At 45.6% G+C, this 26,913-nt stretch overlaps 1 protein-coding gene across 27 annotated transcripts in view; it reads right to left on the bottom strand.

Annotated features, from left to right (window-relative positions):
- Positions 1–2,389: 2,389 nt before the first annotated feature.
- The window catches only part of CAMK2B (calcium/calmodulin dependent protein kinase II beta), a 214,985-nt gene continuing 190,461 nt past the window's right edge, over positions 2,390–26,913 (bottom strand). For 8 of the 27 annotated variants that reach the window (XM_053269266.1, XM_053269273.1, XM_053269269.1 and 5 more), the window contains 11 exons: positions 23,760–23,808; positions 20,514–20,627; positions 19,855–19,983; positions 18,394–18,525; positions 17,673–17,801; positions 15,738–15,866; positions 14,402–14,536; positions 8,673–8,748; positions 7,395–7,489; positions 6,122–6,422; positions 2,390–4,964 (listed from right to left, as the gene is read on the bottom strand). In XM_053269266.1, coding sequence (XP_053125241.1) covers positions 6,124–6,422; positions 7,395–7,489; positions 8,673–8,748; positions 14,402–14,536; positions 15,738–15,866; positions 17,673–17,801; positions 18,394–18,525; positions 19,855–19,983; positions 20,514–20,627; positions 23,760–23,808 — 1,287 coding nt within the window. In that variant the 3' untranslated portion in view covers positions 2,390–4,964; positions 6,122–6,123. The remainder of the gene's footprint in view (positions 4,965–6,121; positions 6,423–7,394; positions 7,490–8,672; positions 8,749–14,401; positions 14,537–15,737; positions 15,867–17,672; positions 17,802–18,393; positions 18,526–19,854; positions 19,984–20,513; positions 20,628–23,759; positions 23,809–26,913) is intronic. The other 19 variants (XM_053269292.1, XM_053269293.1, XM_053269282.1 and 16 more) reach the window with 7 other exon arrangements.

Raw genomic sequence — 26,913 nt, 5'->3', positions numbered from 1 at the left:
ATATATAATCCAGTAGGAAGAGGAATGTTCATTCCCAGTCTCTGTTTATTCTATTAGAAGCTGTCTTGGTGCTGGCATCAAGACACAATGATATGGAAGCTTTCCCTGAGGATCAGACACACACTCAGATGAGAATAATGGAAGACTCTTTAGCACTGACCTGCTTGCTCCAAAGCCTTTTTTTCTGAGCTGCCAACTACTTCGCCTGTTTAAAGAGCCTGCTTCACGCATGATATTTTCCAAACTGCAACTTTATTTCTGCAAGACAGGACTAGTAAGAAGTGGTTTGACTTGGTTTTCAAGGACTGACAGATTTCATAAGCGCCCAAGGGGCTGTGCATGGAAGGGAACAGTTTGGTTGGTCCAGCTTCTCCCATCATGATGGAAGTTGCATGTCCCAAATTCTCACAATGGACAGAATCCAGACAAGGTTAGTCATGACTCCCATCAAGAGCAACTTGGTCTGGATCCTGCGACCAGCCCTCGCACCCTTCCCTCTGGAAGGGTCATGTTCATCCTGCTCATGTTCTCAAGCAGCCAAGGTCAAACCAATTAAGTCCTATAGTTGGGCAGGTCAAGGTCAAGTTCTTGCTGATTAAATTCACAGGCAGCTGGTTAAGGTAAGAACAATCTGAGGCAGCTGTGTGAAACAGGAGGATGCTGGTTTGGATGGGGCTTGATCTGCCAGGGCTGTCCTTGTGTTCTTGAGCACTCCTCTAGAACCTCAGCCAGCTTAGAACCAGTAACCTTACCTGTGGGCTTCCCTGTAAGGCAGCCTTAGGTATGTTAACATCGTCCGGAGCTACAATGTGATATTGTAATGTTGGAGATATAGCAGATACTAGGCCTTGCAGTGCAACAGGATGAATGACCTCAATTTCTTCCATTCATTGATCATATACCTCGGTTCTAAGTTACTAGTGATAGGAAATTGCCAAAAGGAGTGTGTTAATGTGCTGTTGCCCATAATTTCATATGACCAGAAAATCTGTCATGTATCATTGCCAAAGAGTAGCCTTTCCTCCTCTAGCTATAGCTAGCAGAAAAGCAATGATGTAATGGGTTTGATAGTTTAGCAAAGGCTTTCTTTGGTAACCATGGCATTACCTCTTGCCCTGCCTTCAGTGGCCACAACTGATTATGATTCTCTTTAGCACTCTTCCAGATATTGCTGGAACCAGCACTGGCTGCAGGCAAACAGAAAGTGCTTCATTAAACATGTGCTTGCTAGCATGGATGTTTACTGTGATTGTTGCCACATTGGTTTGATGGTACCTGAACCTCCCATGTTGATCCTCCTAATGATTCCTGGATGGGAATCACACACCCCAGGAATTCTGATCAGTGCTCCTGTTGACAGGGAAAAGCATCCTTGGGCTCAGGGCATGTCTGAGTCTTAGTCTCTCCATCCATACTGACTTTCATGCTTTCTACATATATATATATATATATATGCTCCCCGCTTTTGGGATTTTGGGCTGATGTTTGAATTGTTTCCCCTATGGTAATCCTAAATGTACACAATCTTATGAAAGAATTATGAAGTCCATGGTGCTGTGCACCATAGGTGGTGATGGCTGGAAGATTGTACAACTTGTCATCTTTTGATCATCAAGCTTAGGAAAATTCACATCTGAATTTTCTGTCCTTGGGCTATCCAAACATAACCATCAAATCTTACATTTTACAGTAGCATTTTACCAGGCAGTGGCACCCCCTTGTCTAGAAATAGGGATGCCCTCCCAACAGCCATGAGCTGAAACCATTCGGCCCAAGGCTCCCCATGTCACTTAATCAAAACTCTCAAGGTTTAAACTGTCACTGCTTTGGCAAAGCAAACATATTCCACTGGAGGCAGGAGGTAAGATTCTTCTTGAGCAAGGCAGTTCTTCCTGCTTTCCTATTCACAAGCCTATTTCTAGGCTGCTTCCAAATATTTTTGACTCTTTTTTAAAAAAAAATCTTGAAGGGGAGGTCTAGTGGTTAGAGGACTAGTACTGTTCACATTTCTGGCAGTCCCACTGGGAGAGCTGTTGGCAGTGATAAAATTATGGGGGCGGGAGGAGAGGTAGGGAAGCTCTTAATGAGATCCACAAGTCCCACATCCTGATTTCAGCCAATTGAGGGACCCCTCTAACCCTTCTAAAAACCCTAATTTGAGCACTGGCAACTGGCAGCCCTATTTCACTAAGGTAAGCTCCCACTTCACTAGAGTGAACCCGACTTCACTAAATAAGCTCCTACTAGGGTAAGCTCTGCAGAATATGATGAAGTTCTTCAGTGGAAAACTGGACCAAGATAAATCACTGGAAGAAATGATGAGAAAGAACTGTTTTCCTCTATCTTCCAACCATTGCCTGGACACTGGTTAACTCACTGTAGTCCGAGGGAGATGTTAGCTGTCTTTATTGTATTAATGGAAACAACCCAATAGAGGCAAAGCAAGGCCACAAGTAGGAGGTGGCATAGCTGAGGTCAGAGATTAAAAAAACAGCCAGTCTCAGATGATCACACCACAAAGCAAACTAGAAGCACTCCTGTTCTCAGTCTTACTATGGACAAATGTTTTCAGATGGCCCATCCATCCTTTCCTTCATAAAAAGCAATATTGCCCTTAGAGCACTATACAGCTGGAAGTTACAGTACACATATTTAACAAAGAAAATGATTGAGAACAAGCCACAAATCAGAGTGCTGAGGTTGCGATGCACCAATGAAGTCATCACCAGCCTGCTCGCTTTCAAATTCTTGCTTTGATGGGATGAAGGGAGTGTGGGTGTGAATTTCCAAAGGGCCTCTTATCTTTGCCTGATTTGAAACCCAGGGCTGTTTGCCAGTGATGAAGCACAAGCTACCCTTACCTCTTTATTCCGCCCTCCCCCCCCATGCTTCAACTCCCATCACCACCACCTCCCCAACTCTAGAGGGAGTCTTGGGCAACCTTTTAACTCCAGCCAATCCTACCTAGCCTACTCGCTTTGCTGGCAGGCACCCACACTATGAATAATGGCTTGGTTGGGGATTGCTTACACATCCATCCAAGGAAGTTGCTAATGGCACACTGAGCAGGGTCAGGAGGAGTGTGTTCTCCCAGTCTCATAGCAAGATGTTGCAGACCTCCAATGCTGATTCCCTGTAGCCATGGCCAAGGGGAGCAGCTAAACCCACCCATGCCGTGCTATCAATTCAAAGGCAGGAGCAGAGTTTGGGCAGTGAGATGCTGAGCAGTGGGGGTCCCCTTTATGAATGAATCTGAAGAGGTGGGAGAAGGAAGGCTGAAGGAGGAGGGGGGGAGGCCTCTAATAATGAGCGTCCTGATGATTTTCTTGGCAAATGTCAGCCCCCTCCTTGTACAGGCACAGTAATATAAGCAACGGGGCTGGTGGCAGTACCTCCACAGCGTATGATGCAGCTCTACACCTGGCCAATAGAGGGGGAAACCCCCACTCCTCTCTCTGCTCAGGCTTGGTCCATTTGCCTGCTTCAGCACGGCTTGTCTGGGCTGCCTGCAGAGTCGGCTCTTGCTCACAAGAACAAAGAACTCTTAGCCAATCCACTCCTCCTCTTCAAGTGAATTCACAGGTCGAGAGAGAGAGAGAGAGAGAGAGAGAGAGAATGGCAAGCCCAAGCTTAGCTCCTCCCAGGCTGATGAAGACTGGGAACAGATTGCCCAAAGGCGGCACTGACTGTCTCCCCACCCCACCTTCAAAATGGCCACATTTTGCTCCAATGGAAAACCTGGGTGGAAGTGGGGCTGCAACCTTAGGGAGCAGCAGATGACAGAATACTTCGGGAGAGGTATCTGTGGCTCCCTTTTCCTGGGGAGTCAGTTCCCAAGAACTGGAAGCGGATGAAGCTTTGAAGTGTCAATCCTCTCCTCCCTGGCTCTTTGAGTCTAACTGGCACTGCTGTTCCAGCCAGACTTTTTGCAACAGGGACTCTCCCTTTCCCCATAACATAACAAAGCCACGGCATGGGCCTTATCACATCAACACCACTGTTGGTAGCCCTTGGTGAGAGATCGGGATGCTTGGAAATGTGAGCACAATGAGAATCCAGACATTCAAAAACCTGCAGTGAGACTTCTCCCTAAGGCTATGTTCCCCTTTGTGTAAGAACCCATCCGTCAGGCCAGGACCAACAGCCCCTGGGAACTCATCAGCCCTGGGTTAGTCTGGGAGGGGCCCAGAAACCGCAGGCCCCAGAAGGGGTCACCTCCTATCCAAAAGAAGAACAAAATAAAGAGTCTGAATAATTATAATCATCGTCATCATAATCCACAACCACAGCTAGAGGAGAAAAAGAAACGGGCAGCCCGAGAGCTCGGGAAGAGCATCCTCCGCGAAACAAACAGTAACACAGGTCACAGAGTTCCAAGCGCGAACACGACCACTGGAGAAGGCCCATGCTTTGGCAGAGAATGCAAATACTGTAAAAGTTTTTTTTTTGTGGGTTTTTTTGTTGTTGTTTTGTTGGTTTTTTTAAATTTTTTTTTTCACCTAACAAACTAACACCGTTCAACATGGGGGTCGACACAGGGAGGTGGAGCCTTATTGTTTGAAGTTGAAGCATTTTCATTGCAACACCGAGTCACCTGAACAGCCGGACGGACGGACATAAAGAAATGGACTCAGGGACGGGAGGCACAGTCTGGCCACACTGAGAGTTGGACAGCTGGGCTGGTTTGGCTGGGTTTGCTGATTTTTTGACATTTTATTTCTCTCTCTTCTTTTTTTTTTTTAAAGATTCATGTCTGGTTGGGGGGTTTGTGTGTGTATGTGTGTGTGTGTATGAGGGGGGTTCTTTGTTTTTTTTGCAAACACAGGCACTGGAAATGAAAGACGGGAGGACGGGGAAGGGGGACACGAGCATGCGGGCACGTGCTTGCCACCGCTGCTCCCGGCTAGCGGCTCAGCTCAAATCGCCGTCTCCTTCGGGATGAAACCAGAACAGCAGCGTTAGTTCTGAAAGACACAAGCATGGAGGGAGAGGCTGTGACCGACCACTCGAGACATCCAGGAATCTCGTCTGGGTCTTTTCATATTGGCTGACAATGAAAGTGGGGAGTGGGCCAAATACAGAAGTCATACAAAATGTGCACATTTCCAAGAGGCAGAAGTAACTGGTTGACATGCAGAACAAGGATACATCGGTGCAGCGAGAGAGCAACCTGACAGAACTGTACCAGTCTAGCAGGCATGTGGCAATTTTTGATGCTGTCCCCTTCCACAGGAAACCCTCTGTGCCACCAGAGAATATGTCCCTGGGAGCTGCACAAACTTCAGGGATATATTTTCGGGTGGCACAGAGGGCTCTTGGGGAAGGGGAGGATGTCAAAAACTGCCCCTTCCACACTGCACTGGTGCAGTTAGTTGGGTGGTTCTGTTAGACTACTCTCTCATTGCACCAGGACATCCTTGCTCTGTATGGCAGCCACTTACTCTCAGGGGTGTGTTCAGATGTGCAACATTTCTGTGCTGAGCCTGTTACAGAAGCGCATTCACCGCCATTTAGGCGATCTGGCTTGGGCTCAGAGGAAACCTGTTTTTTCACCTTACAATGAAAGCCAGATTGCAACGTGCTGATTGGCCAGCCCTGATGAAGCCACTTTCCCCCTTCTTAGAGTGGGCTGTGAACAGCACTTATAGTCTGACCCTTGCGTCAGTCACAAAATCACCTTCTTCCCTCATTCCCAGAGCAGAAGTTTATGTGTTAAAAAAGAAAGAAAGTTATAAACAAGAAAAGAAAAAAAACACTCCAGAAATGCCAAACATTTAGGCAGAAATTTTCAAGAACACGGGCTTTCAAAAGCAGGCTGCCTGACGGAAGTACAGGGATTCAATGCAGATTGTCCCTTGAGGCATATATTTGAAGAGTGAAGGCAGGAGCGAGAAAGCAGAGGTTGCTGCAGGAAAGAAGGTGGCCCCTGCCGCTGCTCCTGTTTCCAGAGACGGTTACACTCCATCTCTCTATCACACCTGCACGTGTTAGTCTTTGCTCATAGCCACTCTTGCACACACCTATGCTTGCCCCTCTTCCAGTCTCCTCTTCCCCAGAGATGGAAAGGTTCTCCTTCCCACACAGGGTGACTTGGCGGGGCCCACTCCTTGCCCCGGCTTACCTTCACTGGAGTGGTGCCACCGGTGCTCCCGAGCAGTGGAAGTGGACGTTCTGCCACTTGCCATCGCGGCGGTGCCAGACACGGGTCTCTTCAGACTGGCAAGTGCGGGGACGGCCCTGCCCGTCAATGTACTGCGTCAGGCGAATGTAGGCGATGCAGGCTGCGTCCTCCCCAATGATGTGCACGTGAGGGTTCAGGATGGTTGTGTGGATGGGCTTGTTGTTCTTAGATAACACTGGAACGGCAGGAACAGGAAACTCAAATTCACAGGGAGGTGGGTGTTGTGGGGTGCGAGGATAGACTAGGACAGGAGCAAAGAAGTTAAGAAGATGCAATCAAACTGGAAGGAGAAGATATGTGGACACGTGGATGGACAGGAAATGACAGATGCATTAATTACTGTTGATGGTGACAGACATCCAGCAGCTGTGGAAGAAGGGCTGTGGGTCTACAAGGAGCCTTCAGCCTCCCAGCACTGGAGCCTTCTTGCGCAGCAGACTGGGTACAGAGGGGGAGGGGAGCGATTTTTATATCTCTCCCCTTCCCTCAAAAGGCATTTCCACTTGTATAAGTATGTTCCCGAGGGCTGCATGACCCTCTTAGACATTACACAGGTACGGGAATACCTGTGTATAATGGGAAGAGAGGTAAAACAGACTGTTGAAGCAAGATTGTTTGTTTAAACATTTGTATACCGCCCAAAACTTACGTCTCTGGGCGTTTCATGACATGCAGAGCTCTTAGTTGAAGAGCTCTACGTGTTACAGCTGAATAACAGGTAGAAACGAGGCCAGAGGAATTTACCCCAGATAGTGGGTTGGAGCGTGGAGGACCTAGCCAAGTTGTAAGTTGTGTTTCAATGGTTATGATGTTGTAGGCCAGGACGATATCTTGGATTGGACATCAGGTCCCATGCCCTCATGGCATGAACAGCATGGGCCATCAAATTCACTTGTTCTTTGGAGTTCAGCTGGAGCTGCCACACCTATAACTATCCCTGTAAACCAAATATTTTCCCCTTTTAATTGAATTTGCTTCCTTTTAAAAATCGAGAGTGCCATATGTTGGCCACTGAGTCAACTTGCACAAAAGCACAAGACTGCCAGCGGTTCCTTAGAAGCCTACAGCAGCAAAGGTAGCTCAGAACTGCCCGAGTTACACTGCATAACATGACAGTCAATGACAATTAGTTATGATGATGATGGAAAACTCTGCTCTCAGTTATCCTGGAAGAGGAGCACACCACAGAATCCATGCAACAACAGGTACTCACAATTCTCGAAGTAAAATCTGTGGAAGTCCATCCCTTCAACAAGGTTGCCCAAGGCTTCAGGTTCAAATGAAGTTAGGCCTGGATCACAGATTTTTCTGGACATACAGAAAAGCACAGAGATGGGCAAAGGATGAATCTTTCTGCAGCAGGAGGTGAACCTAACCTCCATGGATAGTCTTTCTCTGATTTTCTGAAGAAGCCTGCATGCATAGGTTTGGGGGCTGATCTACTATTCTAGGTACTGCAAGAGGGACATGTGATGTTTCTCCTCTTTTCAACAAAGCAATGGAAAGTTGGGCTCTTGTTTTCCACCATAAATGTTTATTCAGAGAAATAGTGTATTTATTCTGATGTGCTATATAATCTCAAGAAACTGGTTATGCATGTCAACAGTACTTTTCTAATTATGAAAGCGGCACAGGAGAAGCACAGTACCCAGAGGACTATAGCCCAAGAACTGTGGAAGAGATTTAATCTGAGAGTTTTTAGAAGAATTGGTTACATGACTGCAAGAAGCTGCCTTCTGCTGAGTCTCTATGCCACCTAGCCCAGTACTTTCTACTCTGACTGGTGGCAACTCTAAGGTCTCAAGTAAAGAGAGATCTCTTATCACCAGCCTGGGATGCCTGGCGACTGAATCTGGAACCTTCTGCAACGCCAAGGATGTGCTCTACTAACCACTAAGCTTATAACTCCTCCCTAAAGAAGCAGCTCATCTCAGATGGGGTTGGAACCCACAATCCCTGGTTTAGGAGGCTAGTGCCTTATCCATTAGGCTACTGGACTAATGAAGCATAGTCAACCCTTACCCACCACCCACCTGAATCTCAGCTAGGACAAAGATTGGGAACAGAGGGCTCGGGTGCTTTGTCATATCCAAATTCAGTTAGGATTCGACAGGTGTTTCACATGAAACGTCCACAGAGGAGTTTTTCAAGCCACAAGAGGCTTCTGTGGAAACTCAGTTGAAATATACTGGTCCACAGTGTGGGAAGACAAGACAGACATAAAGACAATCATAAGAGAGCAAAACATACTAGCTAATGGGAAGGAAGGGAAGAGCATTTAGGTGGCCCTCCCCATTAAAATCAGTTTTTGGAACTGTGCTAGTTGGTCCAATAAACTAATAAAAGTGTTCTGGGAAAAACGTGTTTTGGGATTACAAAGCTAGATGCATCACTACAAATTGGTTTTAGAAGAGCCTGTCCCAATGGCCCATTCTCTGGAGTGAAGGCAAGGCTCTCCATATTCTTCCTATGGTCAGTGATGGGTACTCACGCATAGGCCTCAAAGTCCCCATTGTTCACAGCTTCTATCAGCTGCTCAGTGATCTTGATGATTTCCTGCTTGCGGGCTGCAAATAGAGGAACGAGCAGAAGACAGGAAGAGAGAGAAGACATATCTGGGGTTAGAGAGAGGGGGTGACCTGCATGGAAACCTGGAGGTGCTCTAGCAGAAACCCAGTCTCCACAATTCCCTGTGCATGGCCCCTCCACCACACCTGGGAGTTTATAGAAACCACTTCTCTTTGAGCAGGTCCTGTAAGGTGATTGCTCTAAGTCAGCATGTTCTCAGAGCATTATGGATGGGCATCCTTCCTACACAGAAATGCCACCATGGCTGGTAAGAGAGGCTACCTCTGTGCAGACTGAAGGACATAGGAAGCCTTCTTCCTTATTGTGCCTCTAGTACAATAAGTAGCGGCTTGGCCTAACGAGCCAAGGGGGCGGCAAACGAGGTGAAGCTGCCTCTGGTTTTTGGCAGCTCTGGTTGCTCCTCTCTCCTTCATCCCTGGCATTGACGAAAGCTGTGCTGCCTGCAGGTTATAGCAGCACGCAGCTCTACCTCATGAACGGCCAGCCTGCAGGCAGTGTGGTGGCGGTGGCGGCGGCGGCGGGGGGAGGGAGGGAGGGAGGGAGGGGGAGAGAAAGGAGCAACTGGAGCTGCTGGGAACCAGAGGCAGCTGCACTTCATTCGGTCCCCTGCCCCATTAGGACAAACCATTAATACTACTACTACTTTCAACAAAGTTTCCAAAGTAGTTTACATAGAAAAAAAAAGAGAGAGAGAGAGATGGTTCCTGTCCCCATCCCCAAAGGGCTCACAATCTAAAAAGAAACATAAGGCAGAGACCAGCAACAGCCACTGGAGGGATGCTGTGCCGGGGTTGGATAGGGCCGGTTGCTCTCTCCCAGATACATATAATAGAACCACCACTTTGAAAAGTGCCTCTTTGCTCCGTTAGCGGGGGTCTACTGTTTAGCACAGAGACTACTGTCCTCCCACCCTGGGAGAGAAAAGAACAGGGTGAAGGACCTCAGTGGGGACTGCTTACTCTGACAGACAAACTTTGTGGAGAGAAAAACTTTAGAAACCCAGAAGTTTTCCCCAGGACAATATTAAGAACCCTTGCTTGCCACGGACATCCCTCCGCCCCCCCCCCCCACATAAGAGCATTACATTCTCCCTCTTCTGGGACTGCCCACATCCCTCCTACAAGGAAGCGATCAGAAACTCCACACAGATCTGTAGCCAGCGCATGCGCGCACGCACACACACACACACACGGAAGATCTGGGGAGATGCAGGGCATTTGCAAGGCACCCAGGCGACCCAGTTAGAGCAAGGACTATGAATAATGCAGTGGACGTGGTGTCAGAAGCTGTGCCAAGCATCTCCTTGAAGCAGAAGCCTTTGGAAACTTGTGCCCTCTCAGGCCCTGGAGCATCCATTTCATGCTCGCTGGGCCTTGATGTAGTGCACAACGCAGACCTTCCACTCCCATAAATAGTTCTCCTCCCAGAACAGAAACACAGGTTGGATCCCAACTACACTACAGCTTGGAGCCAAATCAGATGATGAGAGATCCATTATTGGGTCTCCACATTAAAAAAAAACACAAACCCATGTAGCAGCTGCAGGAGGAGAGATGATTCCAATGGGACTATGGTGTTAGGAAAGGAAAGGTTTAACTCACTCCCCTGCTCTGTTTTTTTGAGTAACACTGCCCTTCAGGGCTGCTATTTGCCCCATCGGGAAAACTTCTGTATCAGTACCAATGTGCTTTCCCTTGTGGGACAAATACAATCCCTTGATTCAGTGGCAGGACATCTGCTTAGCATACAGAAGGTCAGTCCCTGGCACCTCCAGAGAAGGCTGAGAAAAATATCTGCCTGAAGCCATGGAGATCTGCTGCCAGTCAGAGTGGATAACTCTGAGCTAGATGGACCAATGGTCTGACTCAGTATAAGGCAGCATCCTATGTTCCTACATAGCTACTTGCCAGGTGTGGGGTGGGGAGAATAACAGTTTCAACTGAGAAAAGAGCATGGGGAAAGTGGTTAAAAAAACATAAATCCTCCTCCAGCTTCCCAGTATGAATGAGGCTCCCCTCGTGGTTGCTACCATTTCAAAACAAAACAAAAACCTGCAGGAGATCTTTTTGTGAGATGCTGTTCTACTTTGCGTATGGTCTGTTACCACCTCCGCCCCGCTTAAAATATTCATATTACTTTCTCCCTACAGCTTTGCTATTCCAGGTCTGGATCTCCTGTTTCTTAGTAAGGCACATCCCTCATTCACCTTCATTTAAAAACCCTGTCCTGCTTTCTCTCATTGGCTTGCCAACCTTCTGTCTGCTTAGGCCTTTTAATCTCCCAGTTTTCTCAGCCCGCATGACAGAAACAGGACTTTCCCCAATCCAACAAGTCCCTCTTGCAGAGCTCTTTGGCCTCCCTCTCTGTAGCCTCAATAGCGCCAACCCTTTAGCATTCACAAAAGTGGTCCTCTCTTAATTCTCCCTCTGCACAGATCTCCCCAGCATGCAGCAAAATGATCTGGAAAAAACTGACGGACCTGGGCAATTTCCAGTCAGTCCTCTAATGCGTTTATTTCAAGGTATAAATACGGTCAAGATCCTTCTCTCTCATTTATTTTTAATTTCATTTTCAGGCATAATCTTGCCCTCGATCTGGCCCTCTCTCCCATTGCAAAATGTCAGATTACAGACACAGCACAAATGCAAAGTGCCACTTTCATCTGAGGCAGACTGTGGAGATTCCCCTGTCTGAGCTGATGTCAACTTTTAATGAATATTTTTCAAACTGTGTGGATGTAGGAAGAGGATGTGTGTGCAAATGGATGACAAAAACGTTCCAGTTAGCCTCTTTGAATGGAACCTTTCCATTTCGCTGGGTTGATTTTGTGCTCTTTGAACATTCTTGATTAGTACCACTGGATGATGCCTTGCAGAGCAATCAGTCCATGTTCATATGAGGGTGGGGGTCAATATGAACAGCACTGTGGCAGAGGGTTGGACTAGGACCAGGGAGACCTGAATTCAAGTTCTTCCTCACCCATGAAACTCACTTGGTGACCTTGGGCCAGTCACTATCTCTACGCCTAACCCACCTTACAGGTCTGTTGTGAAGATAAAATCAGAGAGGAGAACCAGGTATGTCACCTTGGACTCCTTGAAGAAAACGTGCGATTAAAAAAAAGTAATACCTCAACAACTCTTTCAGAGAGCAACCCTGCTTTTAGCCAAATTTCTTCCCTTTGAATGATGCCAAGGTACAACATGGGGAACTTCTAACTGGTGTCATTCCAGATTAACTCATAACTACCATTTAGTGAGAGAGATGATTTGTGAGCCCAGGATTTATCCCTCCCATCGTTTGCCGAAAGGTTTTTGAATCCTATAATGTTAAGAGTTGGAAGGGACATTAATTCAACTCTCTGTTCAGTGCAGGAAACTGCTATAGGATCTCTAGGGAAATGTTGGCTTAACACTACCCTTATGTCTATATTGGTTAAAAAGCCGTATACATGGCAGCTGGGTGATTAACCACACTGGGCCATCCTAAACCCAACAGGCTGTCCCAGTCCCACACAAAGTTCCCATGGTTATAAATATACTAAATCCCAGATGGAAAATCAATGCACCTTAAAAAAAGATGCCCAGAGTAACAACAAACGGGGGTGGAAATCAGGGACAATCAATGAAGAAACACAGCAAACCTGCCCCAGTGTGTTCTCTTTCAAAGTACAAACTCTGCACCCATTTCAGTTCCTCCAATGCCCTTTCTTCCCCTTGTCTCCTGTCCTCTATATCCCAGCAAGTGTGCATATCTAAAATCATTTATGTCCATTTTAATACCCCATCCTATCCTGTCCACTTCTGTACTAATATGAGTAATATTAGTCACTAATTTTATTCATATTTCAATTTCATATTTCATATTTCAATTTCACTCTCCACTTCTGTCACTAATATGAGTAATGTATTTTATCAATCTGCACAGGAAAAAAAGCACTGGAAAAAATGGGGAGTTCTGCCCTTTCATCACGCTGATTACAGAGAAAAAAGCATAGCTAAAGCACGTAATGTTCACATTGAGCTATCTTGGTGACATGTACTAAGTCTTGGGGAGGGAAACCTCTCCACAGTGCCCACGGAAAGCAAGCATCATTCTGATCCTGTTCTGCTGCATGTTTCTCCTAGAGAATAGATGTTATGTCTCAGGAGAAACAAATGCCTTTCAACAACAACAACAACTCCCAACCCAGTCAGTTCTTACCTGTGAGCTTGCCAGTCATACTTGCTTCCACTTTGAACTGAATATCTCCCTGTGCCCTGCTCTAGCACTATTTGGCATCTCAGCTCATGTTCACTGGTGTCCCCCTCCAGCTGCAAAGGTACCAAACTGTCATCCATCTCTGTAAATGAACACCACTGCCAGGGACTCCCAGTTTCTTAGCAGGAGAAAGAGAGGTCAAGGCAGAGAGCGGGGAGAGAGAGAAAGAGAGAGAGGCACTGCAGTCCTTGTGGCCAACCATCTCTTGGGCAAAGGAAACCTTTTTTCCATTTCCCCTGAAGAGCTCACTGAAAAGCTGTGCCCTTTCAGAGCTTGATATAAAATGCATCCCTCATAGACAAGCCTCTGCTAATGCTGAGTGTGCAGCTTTGGATGAGACCTGAATCGATCCAAATTGATACTCTCCTCAACCTTTGAATCCAAAGCTGCTCATAAGACATGCTCACATTTCTGCGGCCCTCTGCTAAAACAAACTAAGCACCTGAATTACAGGGAGAAACCCTCAATGAAATCCACAAGACACTCTCACAACTCTTTCCAGTTGTGCTACCTTCTACAAAAAGTAGCTAAAAGGCTGGTATTAAAAGCGAGCGGGGGGGAGAGAACCTCTCTGCCCCACCTCAATTCAAGCATTGGCTTAGCAGTGCTAAAAACATGGATGGGAGCTGATGAATGCTCCCTGCAGGGTTCACACCAATGAATGAATTAATCCTGTATGCATCAGAGGGACCTGTATTTGTTACTGAACAAATTAACCAGTCATTTCTGGAAGATTAGATGGTAAATTAAACCTGTGGAATGGATGAGATTCTGTGGAATCGTTCATTAAACAACTGGGAGGGGGAAGAGCTGGGGATGGGCAGAAAGGTCATAGGGACAATTGGCCTCTTCTCTGTGCAAAAACCCTGCAAGGGTGGAGCTACTAAAACAAACCAAGATTAAACTGTGATTTGCGGGTTCGGACATCACACGAGGCCATGATTAGGATAAACAACCAACTTCAAGCCTCAGGCTCAGATCATGGTTTGACTGCTTGAAATAAGTTCAGACATACAAACTAACCACAGTTAGATGAAAGAAGCCATGGTTCTGTATGATCTGAACCCACCAAAGCAAACACCTACACCATTTGGACACTTGATGGAAATGCAGTGCTTCACACCAAGTGAACTTTTATGTTAGTTCACACCAAGTCAACTTTTATGTTAGGCACCCATATGCAATGCAACTTGGATCATCGGCATTCTTTGCTAGCCAATATTACACAAGCATAAATGTCTATGCAGTGAAGCTAAAACACCACACAGTGTTAGGCTGTTCTCTTACACACACAGTTTAGAACTGAATTATTTTCCAAGTCTGGACAGAACTGGGGCCCAGCTGCAGGCCTCAAGAGCCCCCACTACTTACGATCAGAAGGCAGAGGGTTTGCGATGAGTGGAAGTGGAAAAAGCTGGGCAAGAGCAGGCTGTGGCTGTGACGCCTCAGCTTCTGGGGCCCCAGAGCCCCGTTTCACCATGCTGAGGACATCAGATAACTTGGTGGCTAATGTGAGACAGATGGAAGAATGCATGGAGAGAATAAAAATAAAACAAACCAATGGAAAAGTAATCAACAGGAAAAATGGATGGGTATTGGAAAAGACTACGAATACAAGGGATTATATCAAGGAAGAGCACTGAGAACATCATCTTCAAGATGAGCAGTATCTCAGGCTGCCTAACCAACAACTAGGTTGAGAGCATTTCAGGGGCGGACTAATTTACGCTTGCATCAGGACTCCTAGGCACGGATTCTTTCAAGTCTTAGAAAAGTTCAAACAGCAGCCCCAATCAAAAACATCGATGACATATCTTGCAGTGGGGTGGGTGCCATGCCGCCACAGGCGTCTAAAATAGACACCAATTCTGCCATTACTTACCACGGCGTTGCACATTGAAACACATTATTCCCAGTGCAAGTTGTGTCGAAACGTGCCATGGTGCAATGGGAAGCAGTAGTGGGAGAGTGTTTTAGATGCCCACAGCAGTGCAGGCAGTTCAGCCATGCTGCAGGGCATGTCAGCCATTGTGTTTATTGCCTTGGGTACATTTTCATTTGTAACAAACGTGTTTTCATATTTGGGGTTCCCTGCAAGCTCTTTCTAAGGTCCTTTTGGTCTTGTAGAAAGCTCATGCTAAGGGTCAAACTAGGTATGACAGTGGGAGAGGATTGGTTTCCCCCCCATTTTAAAAACCAATTGAATAACAGCCATGCCCCCCCCCATTCAGCCCGAGTCATGGGGGGGGGGAAGATTAATTCTTTTTCTTTGTGGCAGTTTCATGATGCAAGTCTTCCCTATAAGCTATTTGCCCTGCAAGGGAAAGCTTACAGGTCCCTTGTGGGTAGTTTTGCCCTGCAGGGGCAAAGAGCAATGTTGAAAGGGCAATTTTCATCAGGAAAATGGCAGGAGATGGAAAGAGTTAAATCCTTCTCCCCCTAGCACTGCAATCCTGACCCCCGAACACACTCACATACCTTGCAGCTGCAATTCAATTAAAAAATAAAAATAAACCCAGGAGATTTAAGCACAGGTCTCCTGTCTTCACAGCTAGTTGCATCCCTAGGTGGTGCTCAGAGCATTTGATAAAAGCATCTGGAACAGATTCATGCAAGCATCTGGTGAAAAAGCTCCAGGAAAGCTCCTCTGAGATTTTGCACCCACATTGGTTATATGCAAGAAACCCCAGTGACACCCACTACTTACACTGGGGAGGAAGAGGGTTTGCAACAGCTGAGGATGGGGGTGGTAGGGTGGTAGAGGGCTTTGACTCTTCACTCTCTGGGGGCCCAGAGCCCTTTTTCACCATACCTAGTACATCAGACAGTTTGGCAGCTATGATGGGACAGATAAGGGAAGGGAAGAGAATTATTAAAACACAAACAAAATGGTTAAAGGCAGAGAAGAAATAAAAGGAAAAGAAATGGACTAGGACAGCTATGGCAAAAAAGAATCAAATTAAGAAGAGGAAGTGGAGAAACTCTGGAGTCCTTTTAGATATGATGCACCATTTCATAAGAATAGCACCGCCAATATTCTTCTTATAACTGGCTTCAAAGCAAAGGACCTCTTTAATTTAAAAACTAATACAATACGAGAGAGAGAGAGAGAGAGAGAGAGAGAGAGAGAGAGAGAGAGAGAGAGAGAGAGAGTCATGGCAGATAGACAGACTATGCAGACAGACTGTGAGATGAGTTTAAACCCTCTTCTTTAGGACAGATTAGAGTATGGAATAACCTTTCTTGATGTGAAGAAAAGTACCGAGAAAATCATTACTTGCTAAATTTCTGCCCGACAGCTTGCTGTAAAAGGGTACTGGAGTAAAATAATTGGTGTTCTTATTTTCTCTCCTACCCTCTGATGAAGCACCTCTATTCTCTGCATGCTAGGTGTGTGATCTCCAAGCCGCAGCAATTATGTCTAGGGAACTTTAACCCCTATTCAGCCATACAGTTCCACAGTAGCAAACACTAGAGAAACTAAGGTATCTTGCGATACATTGGAGAGATCTGAAAACTGGATATTTCAAGATCTGTGTGGATTTCCCACAGAGTATCTCAAAACGTGGTTGGTTGCCCCCAAAACCAGAGCTTCAGACCAAAGGCTGTCCCAGAGAACTGAGAGATTAATTCTCTTTGTAACAGGGTAGTAAAATGTCCATTTGCTTTCACTCTTCATCAGTGAAACAAGTGCACACTGTACAGTGACTCATCTAACATTTAAGATAGGAATACAGGGATTACATATCCACAACTCGTGGACTAAGAGAGAACACAGCTCCACTAATTAGCTTTAATTTGTAGGATCAAAAGGGATTTTGGACAGGGACTAGGTTCAAAAACTACTGGAAGCCCAAGGAGTGATCCATCTTCTTGTGTTAGCATGTTAGTTTATGGCCACTAATTTGGATGCCTTCTAAAAGATTAGATAAATTCTTAGAGGACAGGTCTATCAATGGCTATTAGTCATGATGAACTTCCAGGTCCCTAGGAGACATGTTGCTGATTAACAGTTGTTGAGAAGCAACAGAGAGGGTGCACTATTGTCTTCATCCCTTGTTTGTAGGTTCCCTAGAAGCATCTGATTGGCCACTGTAGGTACAAGGATATGGACCTTTGACCCGATCCTTTGGGGATGGGGCCGTAACTCAATGGCAGAGCATCTGCTTTGCATGCAGAAGGTCCCAGGTTCACTTCCTGGCATCTCCAGGTAGGGCTGGGAAGGACTCCGGCCTGAAACCTTGGAGAGCCACTGCCAGTCCGTGTAGACAAGACTGAGCTAGATCATGACCCAATGGTCCGACTCAGTATAAGGCAGTTTTATGTGTTCCAGGGCTCTTCCTACATTCTTGTGTAAAAAGAAGATATGGCTCAATCACTCTGAGAATCCCTATCAGTATAAACAAAGGTAATTTATTCCAGACCACAACCGTGAATCAATAAGCTCTGAAACAACAATTCTTTACCTTCAATTAAGCACTAGGTGAATGCACTATATCACTCAGTGTGAGTAACTGTGCCTGTTTAGTGCAAGATCTGTGCCAACAAACAAACAAACCTGCAAAGGTGAAAAACTGGTTCTGCAGAATGCTTATGGCGCGATGGCTGCATGCTGTAACCTTAGGTGGTACCTGCTACTTACACTGGAAAGGAAGAGGGTTTGCAACCGCCGAAGATGGGCTAGGCAGAGTAATGGAAGGCTTTGGCTCTTCAGCATCTGCGGGCCCAGACCCCCTTTTCACCATGCCTAATACATCAGATAGTTTGGCAGCTGGGATGAGACATGAAATGGGAGAAACAATCAAAAGAGAAAAATAACAGAGAGAAAAGGAATACCCAGGAGAGGGCTAGGAGCAGAGATTAGGAGAAAGGAATCTGCTAAAGGGAAGGAAGCTTCATGCCGAGAGGATGTGGCTTAGCTTGCTTCACTCTTTAATTTGCGTATTATTCAAGGAATTAATTGGTAACTAAAGTGTGGGAAAGTGTGTGATATTCTATTTTAGGATAGGTTACCCTATATTCAGTGGTTTGTTTACTTTTGCAGGAACAGTAAGAGGAGTGGAATGCAGAATTTTTCAAATTACATAATTTGTCCTGAGAATAACATGGGTTAGAGACCAAAAGGGTTTGGGCAAAATACTTGGGAGATTTGCACTATGTGTAAATAAGGGCTGTCTGTTCAGGTTATGAAACCGGATTTGACAACCTCTTTAACCACTATTCTGATTGTGTGCACTCAAGAGATGCCCTACAGAGCGAGGGATTATTACAGGGTCATGGCAAAACAACAACAAAAAACAAAACAAAACCTGGAGAAGCTACAGTCTTCCATTGGGCAGTCCCTGGCACTGCACACTACTTACATTGGAAAGGGAGAGGATTTGCACCAACTGCAGGAGATAGGAAAGGCAAGGTAATGGAAGGCTTTGGCTCATCTGCTTCTGGTGGCCCAGAGCCTCTTTTCACCATGCCTGAAACATCAGGGAACTTGGCAGCTGGGGTGGGACATGTAACAGAGCACAAGAAAAGTGAAAACAAAAATTACAAAATGCAAGGAAGAAAATAAAAATACTAGGAAGAGATGCGGAATTGGGACAAGATGGCAAGCCTAACAACAGTCTTCCTAATATGCTCCTAGAGTCACCTTAAGTTGCGCAGCGGGGAAATGCTCGACTAACAAGCAGAAGGTTGCTGGTTTGAATCCCCCCTAGTATGTTTCCCAGACTATGGGAAACACCTATATTGGGCAACCGTGATATAGGAAGATGCTGAAAGGCATCTCATACTGTGCAGGAGGAGGCGATGGTAAACCCTTCCTGTATTCTACCAAAGAAAAACACAGAGCCCTGTGGGTGCCAGGAGTCGAAACTAACTTGATGGCACACTTTACCTTCAATATGCTCTTAGCACTTATTTGGGAACAAAGAATCGTGGTTGCTGCATGCTGCGCTGGAGCTGCTGTGGATGCATAAGGGAGCCCCAACGTTGTTGAGAGCAAGTGGTTGTGCAGGCAGCTGTGGCAGATGACTGCTCACCCCCAAGAGCTCATGTGGGGCCTTCTTGATCGCTTTCAAATTAAATAAGAACAACCACCTCCGAAGTTTCCCACCACCACAGACAACATGTGGCCTGCAGACTATACAGGCACCATCATCAGCAACTTGTTGCATTCTGTGTTTCCTCCCCTCCTTTTTCAAATCTGATTAATAGCAATCTTCCCACTTAAAATGCAACTGCAGCACTAGTCTGTCCAACGTGGACTAGCAAAGTACTATTTAAGTTTCTAGGGCAACTTTGCCTTTAATTAGAAGTTTCCCGTTTCTGCCTCTAACTGCTTCCTGGGACATAAATATTTGTAGAAGTACTAGTAGACATTAATGATAAAATATCCCTTGGTCAGTTAGTTCCTGTTCCCACTAGGGAGGACTTTTGTTACTAGTTTCCTCTCATTAGTTTTTGCTTTTCTTTCTTTTTAAATTGTGAAACAGCAATGTTAGCAATAATATAGCTCTATATAAAGTGCCGTCTAGAATCACTGTTTCAGTTCTGACTGTAAATAAACAATGCCTCGGTAGCGCTAAAGAGCCCGAGTGTGGAAGCAGCCGTAATTTAATTTAATATTTTACAGGCCTTGGGAACACCTTCCTGCATTGTTTATAGTGAACAGTTGCCCCTCCGGGAGAATCCTACGGCTCTCAGGAAAGGTGACTGTAGCGCTGTGAGCTCCAGTGTAAAAAAACAGGAGAATCTCTGAAGGCTCACTAGGAATTTATGTCAAATTTACCATCCAGTGCTGCAAACCCTAGTGACTGTCCACTACTTACTCTGGGGAGGCAGAGGGTTTGCAACAGCAGAAGATATACAGGGTAGAGCCATTGGAGGCTTTGGCTCTTCAGCTTCTGGGCTCCCAGATCCCCTTTTCACCATGCCTAATACGTCAGACAGCTTGGTAGCTACAATAGGATCGATAAGAAGAGGGAGGGAGGGAGGGAGGGAGGGAGAGAAAGGGGGTGGGGAACCACACACAAATATAATGGAGAAATGACAGGGGGATGAACAAAGCTGAGAGGTAGGTTAGGAAACAAGCACAGTAGATGTCCGTTTACAGTCCCATTTAATGCACTGTAACCCACTCCCCATAAACCCAGGGGGCATGTCTATGATTGAATAAGGGAGGGGGACAAATGCCTCTGGGTCCCTGAGGGGCAGAAATGTAGAAGGGAGTAAAGTCCAATCCTGACTTTTTGTCCCAGGGCCCACTCCAGCCTTGCTACACCCCTGCGTAGACCAGTGCAAGGATGGTTCTTGTGTGTCCGTTGATGGCCACTGAATTGGAACAGATACTAAGTGCTTCCCCATTGCAGTCAGAGCGCTCTGTCTTTCTGGAATTGTTCTGCTGACAGGGCTTGGGGCATTTCTTGTCTGGTGTGGTCCACACAGCTTGGGAAGGAGTGGTGAGGAGCATAGGGGTCTTGCAACTTACAAGCAGCGGCAACAGCAGCAGATGGGATTAGTGGAGTCAGCAGACTGGGAGGAAGATCAGGGTCAGATTCTGAATCCCACTGGCCTTGTGCAAGTTCACTATCAGTGGTCTTAACTGGGAAGAACAGGTGAGATATGATAACAACAACGACAATTATAAACAGAAAAAGAAAAAAATGGCAGTTTTGGCAGGAGAAAAGAGGAGAAAGAGGATATATATTCTGCATGGGAAAGCAGAATATATATCCGTGGAAAGAAACAGGATGGAGAAATGCAACAAAAGAGAAGAGAAACTATAGAGATGAGCAGTGTTCCCTCTAACAGGGACCCCCAGATGTTGTTGACTACAACTCCCAGAATCCCCAGGCAAAAGCCATGGCAGCTGGAGATTCTGTGGATTGTAGTGAACAACATCTGGGAATCCCTGTTAGAGGGAACATTGGAGAGGAGGCAGCAATAACTAACTAGGGGACGGAAAAAATAAGAAGGTGATGTACTTGTACAGTGCTCAAAGAAATTCACATAACATTGTTACCACAACTTTTGCAACAGCCCTGTAGTATTATTCCCACATTGCAAATGTGGGATGGGGACAGTGTTGAGGCTAAGAGATAGTGGCTGGCCAACGTGAGTTGGTGAGATCTGAAACAAGGACACCAGACTCATAGTTCATGGTCTTAACCATTACAGTGCAGTGCATTAGCCCTAGCGATGTAGACACCTGTGGTTTCATGACCTTACTAGATGGCAGAGAGCCTGCATAGTAATGCACACAGGTATGTGTTGGGTGTTTCACAATAGGGAGAGGAGTAATTAACACCCAAACCTCAGACTTTTGGAAATACAAATAAGCCATTTCGACATTATACTATACACTATATAGTATAATGTGTGACACTATACACGATCTCTCTACACAATCTCTCTGTTGGGTCATTTCCACTAAGAAATGACCCAACCAGCCAAGAGTAAACAAGCCTCTCCACCCCCAGGAGTGATTTCCAGAGCTGCAATGCACCGGCCTCAAGAGGAGATACTTCAAACAAAAGTAGTATTTTATGTACAAAGGGGGGGGGGGGGCATCACACAATCCTGATACAAAGAGACCAGATCCAAATATCCTTTTGCTTCAAGGACAAAAGAAAGCACAGCAGAAGGGAACAATCGTGTTTATTCTTTAGAATCCTTTGTAATTTAACTGAAAAATAACTATAGACATGTGCATAAATAGCTGCTTTATCAGCCACAACTAACGCAAACAACTGCACAATGTAATCGGCAAGGTGTGCTCCAGCTGCAAAATATCCTGGGGCACACCTTTTTGCACACAGCTTCCTTGCACTGCCAAAAATATTACCATCTCCAGCACTGCTTGGGTTTATTTGGCAAGTAGGGCTGCCCCTGCTATTTGCTGAACCACGGAAAGACCATATGACGAATACAAATACGACAAATATTTATATATTGCTTTTCAACCCCAAGTTCCCAAAGTGGTTTACATAGATATAAATAAATACATAAAATGGCTCCCTGTCCCCAAAGGGTTCACAATCTAAAAAAGAAACATAAGATAGACACCAGCAACAGCCACTGGGGGGATGCTGAACTGGGGATGTATCGGGCCAGTTGTTTCCCCCCTGCTAAATGAAGAGAATCACCACTTTTTAAAAGGTACCTCTTTGCTCAGTTAGCAGGGGACCAGTTAGGGCTAGTCAGTTAGCAGACCAGCCCAAGCCGACTCCCCAATGGTTTCTGAAACCAAACAGAAACTGAATATTGTCAAACCTATTGCACACCATGAGAACTAGAAACATTGATTGGTCACCATTCTTATTAACCTCCCATTTGCTAGGAAGAAGCAGCCCTGTTGTGGAGAGCTTCTGGAGCTTCACAGCAGTTCTCACGCAAGCGGTAGAAGATTTTCGCTGATCACTCTTTCCCCTGGAAGTGCCCTCTGTCACCCAAAAATATGTCCCTGAGGGCTGCACTCAGCTCCCAGTGGCCACTTGGGTGGCAAACATTCAGTGCGCCAACTCACAGTGTACAACTTAGGACTTTTTCCTCCCTTCCCCAGCACTCAGGAGATGGAGCCACAGTACAACAGTTATTTCTTGTTCAGTCAGGGAACTTGCATGCTTAGCACTACTATTTCTGCAAGAATGTGGGAACTGAATCCCTTTTGCATGGAGAGAAGCTGGGGCTATCAAGTATTCTCCCTGTAGTATTCCCTCAAGTATTCTACCTTCTTGTGAGCTGGAAGAATGGGAAGATGATTGAAATAGGGATGGAAGGGATTCACAGGTGGCCATGGGTCTACCATTTCATAAAGTACCACAGTGCTTTTGCAACTCAAAGCAACAAGAATTCAGATATGGAGACACACTTCGAAATGGAAATTCCTAGCAGTCTTTATACCAGGATCCTGTTCCTAAGAGGTGCATCTCCAGCCTGATCTCACCGCTTTCTCTGGCCCCTCATTATACAGACATTTGCTGTGCTTGACGGATCCATCAGAGACGTACTCTGTCAATGGCCCTTCCCCAGTTGCACGGTTGGGTGGTTCTGGGAACAAGTGGAACAAGCTCTCTTTCTAGCCTTTCCCAGTCTTTATAAAGCAAACTGTTCCGTTGTTTTAGAACTGTGGATGCTATACTCAGATACACAAGAGGACACTGGCAAAGCCCTGAGGCACTCTTCAATCACTGCAGAGACAAATACTGTACTTGGGGAAAGCGCTTACTCGTGATTAAGAATGCTAGGCACCCCCTTTGGGAAAACTGAAGTTCAGGATCGAAACAACTAGAGGTTTTTTTAAATGGAGGAGATACATTTTTTAGAGCAAAGAAGACCACCTTGATTCACTATCAGTTGGAAGTTTCTTAAGAGATCCAAAAAGACATGAAGTTACAAACAGCATACCAGGATCACTGGCAAGTGCCTTGTCCCATATCCCACAGGAAATCAATTGCCTGCTGTCTACAAGTGGCTACATTTAGCCTTAAAGCCTATGAAATCCTTCTTCACTTATCCCCACCTTGTATCCTTCTCTTGCTGTTCTCTGTAGAAGGCCCTCATTCTCCCACACAAGCCTATATTCTCCCATCTCTCCCATGTGTATTTTAATGACTTTCAAAGATCCATTGGTAGGTCAAATGTCCAAACTGTTGAAGGCTAGTGGGTGAGTTCCTTCATCAGCTTAATAATTCACTAAATTTTGAGGGCCGGTTTGACCCCTTGAGAATGTTACCTTTTGTGTCCTCATCCTCTATGGTGGTATTTGTGCTGTCGGATGATTCCTGTGGAAACATACAAGGATAGAAGAAGAAGAGAAAATGTTAGTGTCTCTGGCCAGAAAAGGAACACCTGCATAACCGGGACTCACATCCAAAGTAAAGGCCTGAATGAGGAGAGGAACCAAGGGCTCAGTAGCTCTGCATCTACCAAAGAAGAAGTCAGTATTAGGGCCACTCTATATCATCTTCTCTTTCCTGCCTGTTAAGTGTGGGGAGGGGGGCCCCTCTCAAGTCAGGTTCAGAGCAATAAAAGGGATTTTTATTTACCAAGGGAAAACAAGGAAATTAACGTGCGTCTTTAGCATTGCCACATCCAGAACTCCATATCCTTTCCTTTAAAACCTTCTTTCATGTCTCTTCCTTTGTGAATGGATGCTTGGATATCCCCCCCAGTAGAGCTTTAACTTCCCTTATACACGAAATAAAACTAGTCCAGAGTGTGGTGAACTTGGATCTGGCTCCCAAACAAGAGAGTGGAAAGTAGAAGAGTGATTGCTTTGCCCTTCTTGATTCCACTGTAATATGGGGACCCATAATTATCTGTGGTGAGATATGAAAAATCCTGGGGCCCAGACACACCCTTTGAATTAAGCAACAGGGTGCTTCCAGAGTTTGTTTGCAGTTCTAAAATGGAGCTCACAGCCCTTCCACACAAAAACCTACTCCCGGTTTCCCACAAGCTTTCTTCATTACTTTAAGCATCTTAATTCATGAGAGCGGTAGTGGAAACATTTTTGCTACTGCTATTGTTAGGCAATTGGGAGTTGGAAATATGTACTAATCTACTGTTGATCACTCCGAGATCTCTAACTAAATCCAGATCTATCTTCTGTCTACCCCTTTGTTATGAGACAGTAATGTTCTACCTGAAGCAGACACTGACTGTCACTTGGGCATCTAAAATAACGGAAGCTGCCATTCTCATTTGAAGGTGTGAATAATATGGCTCACAACAGGAAGCCATTTCCTAAACCTGAGCATTTCTTACTAATGCTTCTCTCCCTGACCCCTGCCATCGCTCAGAATGTCTAATTCTTCAGATAAAATAGATCAGAAGTTTTGGCAGGTAGCAACATGTAGCAATGATCAAAAAGAGGGCAAAGACAGTCAGAGAGAGAAGTCAAGATTCTGAGAAAGGTGGCAGGCAGAAAATTCATTTCCCCTCAGTTTTGGTTTTGTTTGGGGGTTCACCTTTGTACTCCAAGTAGATGGGATGTAAAATCCCAGAAAACCCCCAAATCTCTACTGAACTGCACTACTTGCAGATATACAGTGAGTGGGTTATATACAGTGAGCAAATACCTCAGGGAAGCAAAGTCAGACTCTTATCCTCCAGAACTAATAGAAAAACCAGCAACGTCATGCCAATAATGCAGGGTTCTCTAACTCAGGGATCCTCAACGTTGGGCCCCCAGATGTTAGTGGACTTCAACTCCCATAATCCCAAGACCCAGTGGCCCTTGGTTGGGGATTATGGGAGTTGAAGTCCAATAACATCTGGAGGCCCAACGTTGAGGATCCCTGCTCTAACTCACTTGCTCTTCTGACCTCACCTAAGGAACTGGGTCAGACTTCCTCTTGCAGTAATAAATCATGGCTAAAGGTAGACGAGGGGAGAGAGAGAACACATGGCAAAAGAAATACCATAAGAGCCCTCTGAGCATCTGTCTGCAATGGAAAATATGAGCAGCACCCAGTCCTATGCAGGTTTACTCAGAGGTGTCCCGCTGAGCTCAAATGGGGTTTTCTTTCTGCTAAGGTTGCAAATTTAGAGCAGAACAAAAAAGGAGAACACAGGAGTTCTCATTCAGGGCGGGGGCCCTTCCAGGGGGGTTCCAAAAGCAGCAGTTAAGCAACCCTCTCTTCCTTTTGGTCCATCAGTTCTCCCTTCTAAGTGGCCCTCCACGCCCACATTCTTGTTACCAAGTTCTGAAATGTCTTTGCCAAAGCAACAGTAGTTCTGCCCTTATCTGGGGTGTCCATCCACAGTACCGGCAATATTTTCCACCCCAATCTCAAATAATCCATTACACCTTACCAGATTCACCTCCCTAGAGTGAAAATCCCCTGTAACAAAACAAGCTCAGAAAAGAATTCTGGGGAATTATATCCACTTTTAAGAGTTACCCAATGGAGCATCAGGAAACAGGCCCCTTGCCAGACAATGAAACTTTTTAATACGTGGCAGCTATGACCATCAAAAATGTAAACATTTTACAGAACTGTCATCAAGATCCACGCCTTCTTTTCCCCATGTTTTGCTCACTGAATATATGAGGCTTGTGTGCCCAGAACATTGCTTTCAGCTCCTAGATGTCCTGATGCTGTTGCTGTGTTTATCAGGTCCATCAGAGCCCTTTCAATGGTAGGTGTGCTTAAGAACTGTACTTAACCTTCTTCCTCTTCTCTATGTGTGGAAGCCATGCTTCTGCCTCGGATATAGTGCCCACTGCAATGTGGGCAGAAAGAGGGAGGGCGGGGAAGGGGGAGATACTGGTTCTGGACATAAGAGTGTTGCCTGAATTAAGGGAGGGCAGAATCACTCCATCTGCCTTATCCTCCTTAGGCAGGCATCTATGGAAGGTCTTGGTGAGCTTCTAGGAAGATATGCCAACTGAGAAAAAGATTGACAAAACTGAAAGAACATGGAAAAGAGAAGGAGTAGACCTTGTATGCTTGATGTTTTCAATATAAATATCAGCCATGTGGGCTCCAGATTAGGACTTCTTTGGAGGTTACAGCTTTAAGGTTTCCCAGGATGGTCCATGGAATAATAATTACTTTTTGTTACTTTTATTATGAGTAAATCCCATTGATTATGGGGTGAGTGGGCGATAGTACAGGCTAGGTTTATGAATCCATTGCCCTACCTGAGAGGCACCCCAAACCTTACCAAAATTATCTACTTAAAAAGGTTCCAATTTGCAAGCATGTTCTTCTGTGAGATTGTGTGTTAAGTCTTATGGAACCTTTATAGGAAAATATGTTCTGTAACTCTATTCTTCTTCCTTATTATGTGTTTTAAAAAAAATTCTACGGAACATATATTAAGTGGTAAGCAGTCTTTGTTCCTAAGGAGTTCACCCTTGTTACTCTTTTGTCCATCTG

Source organism: Hemicordylus capensis, chromosome 8 (assembly GCF_027244095.1).
Source record: "Hemicordylus capensis ecotype Gifberg chromosome 8, rHemCap1.1.pri, whole genome shotgun sequence".
Taxonomy (NCBI): domain Eukaryota; kingdom Metazoa; phylum Chordata; class Lepidosauria; order Squamata; family Cordylidae; genus Hemicordylus; species Hemicordylus capensis.
Note: the sequence above shows the minus strand (reverse complement) of the source record. Positions and strands in the feature narration are given on the sequence as shown.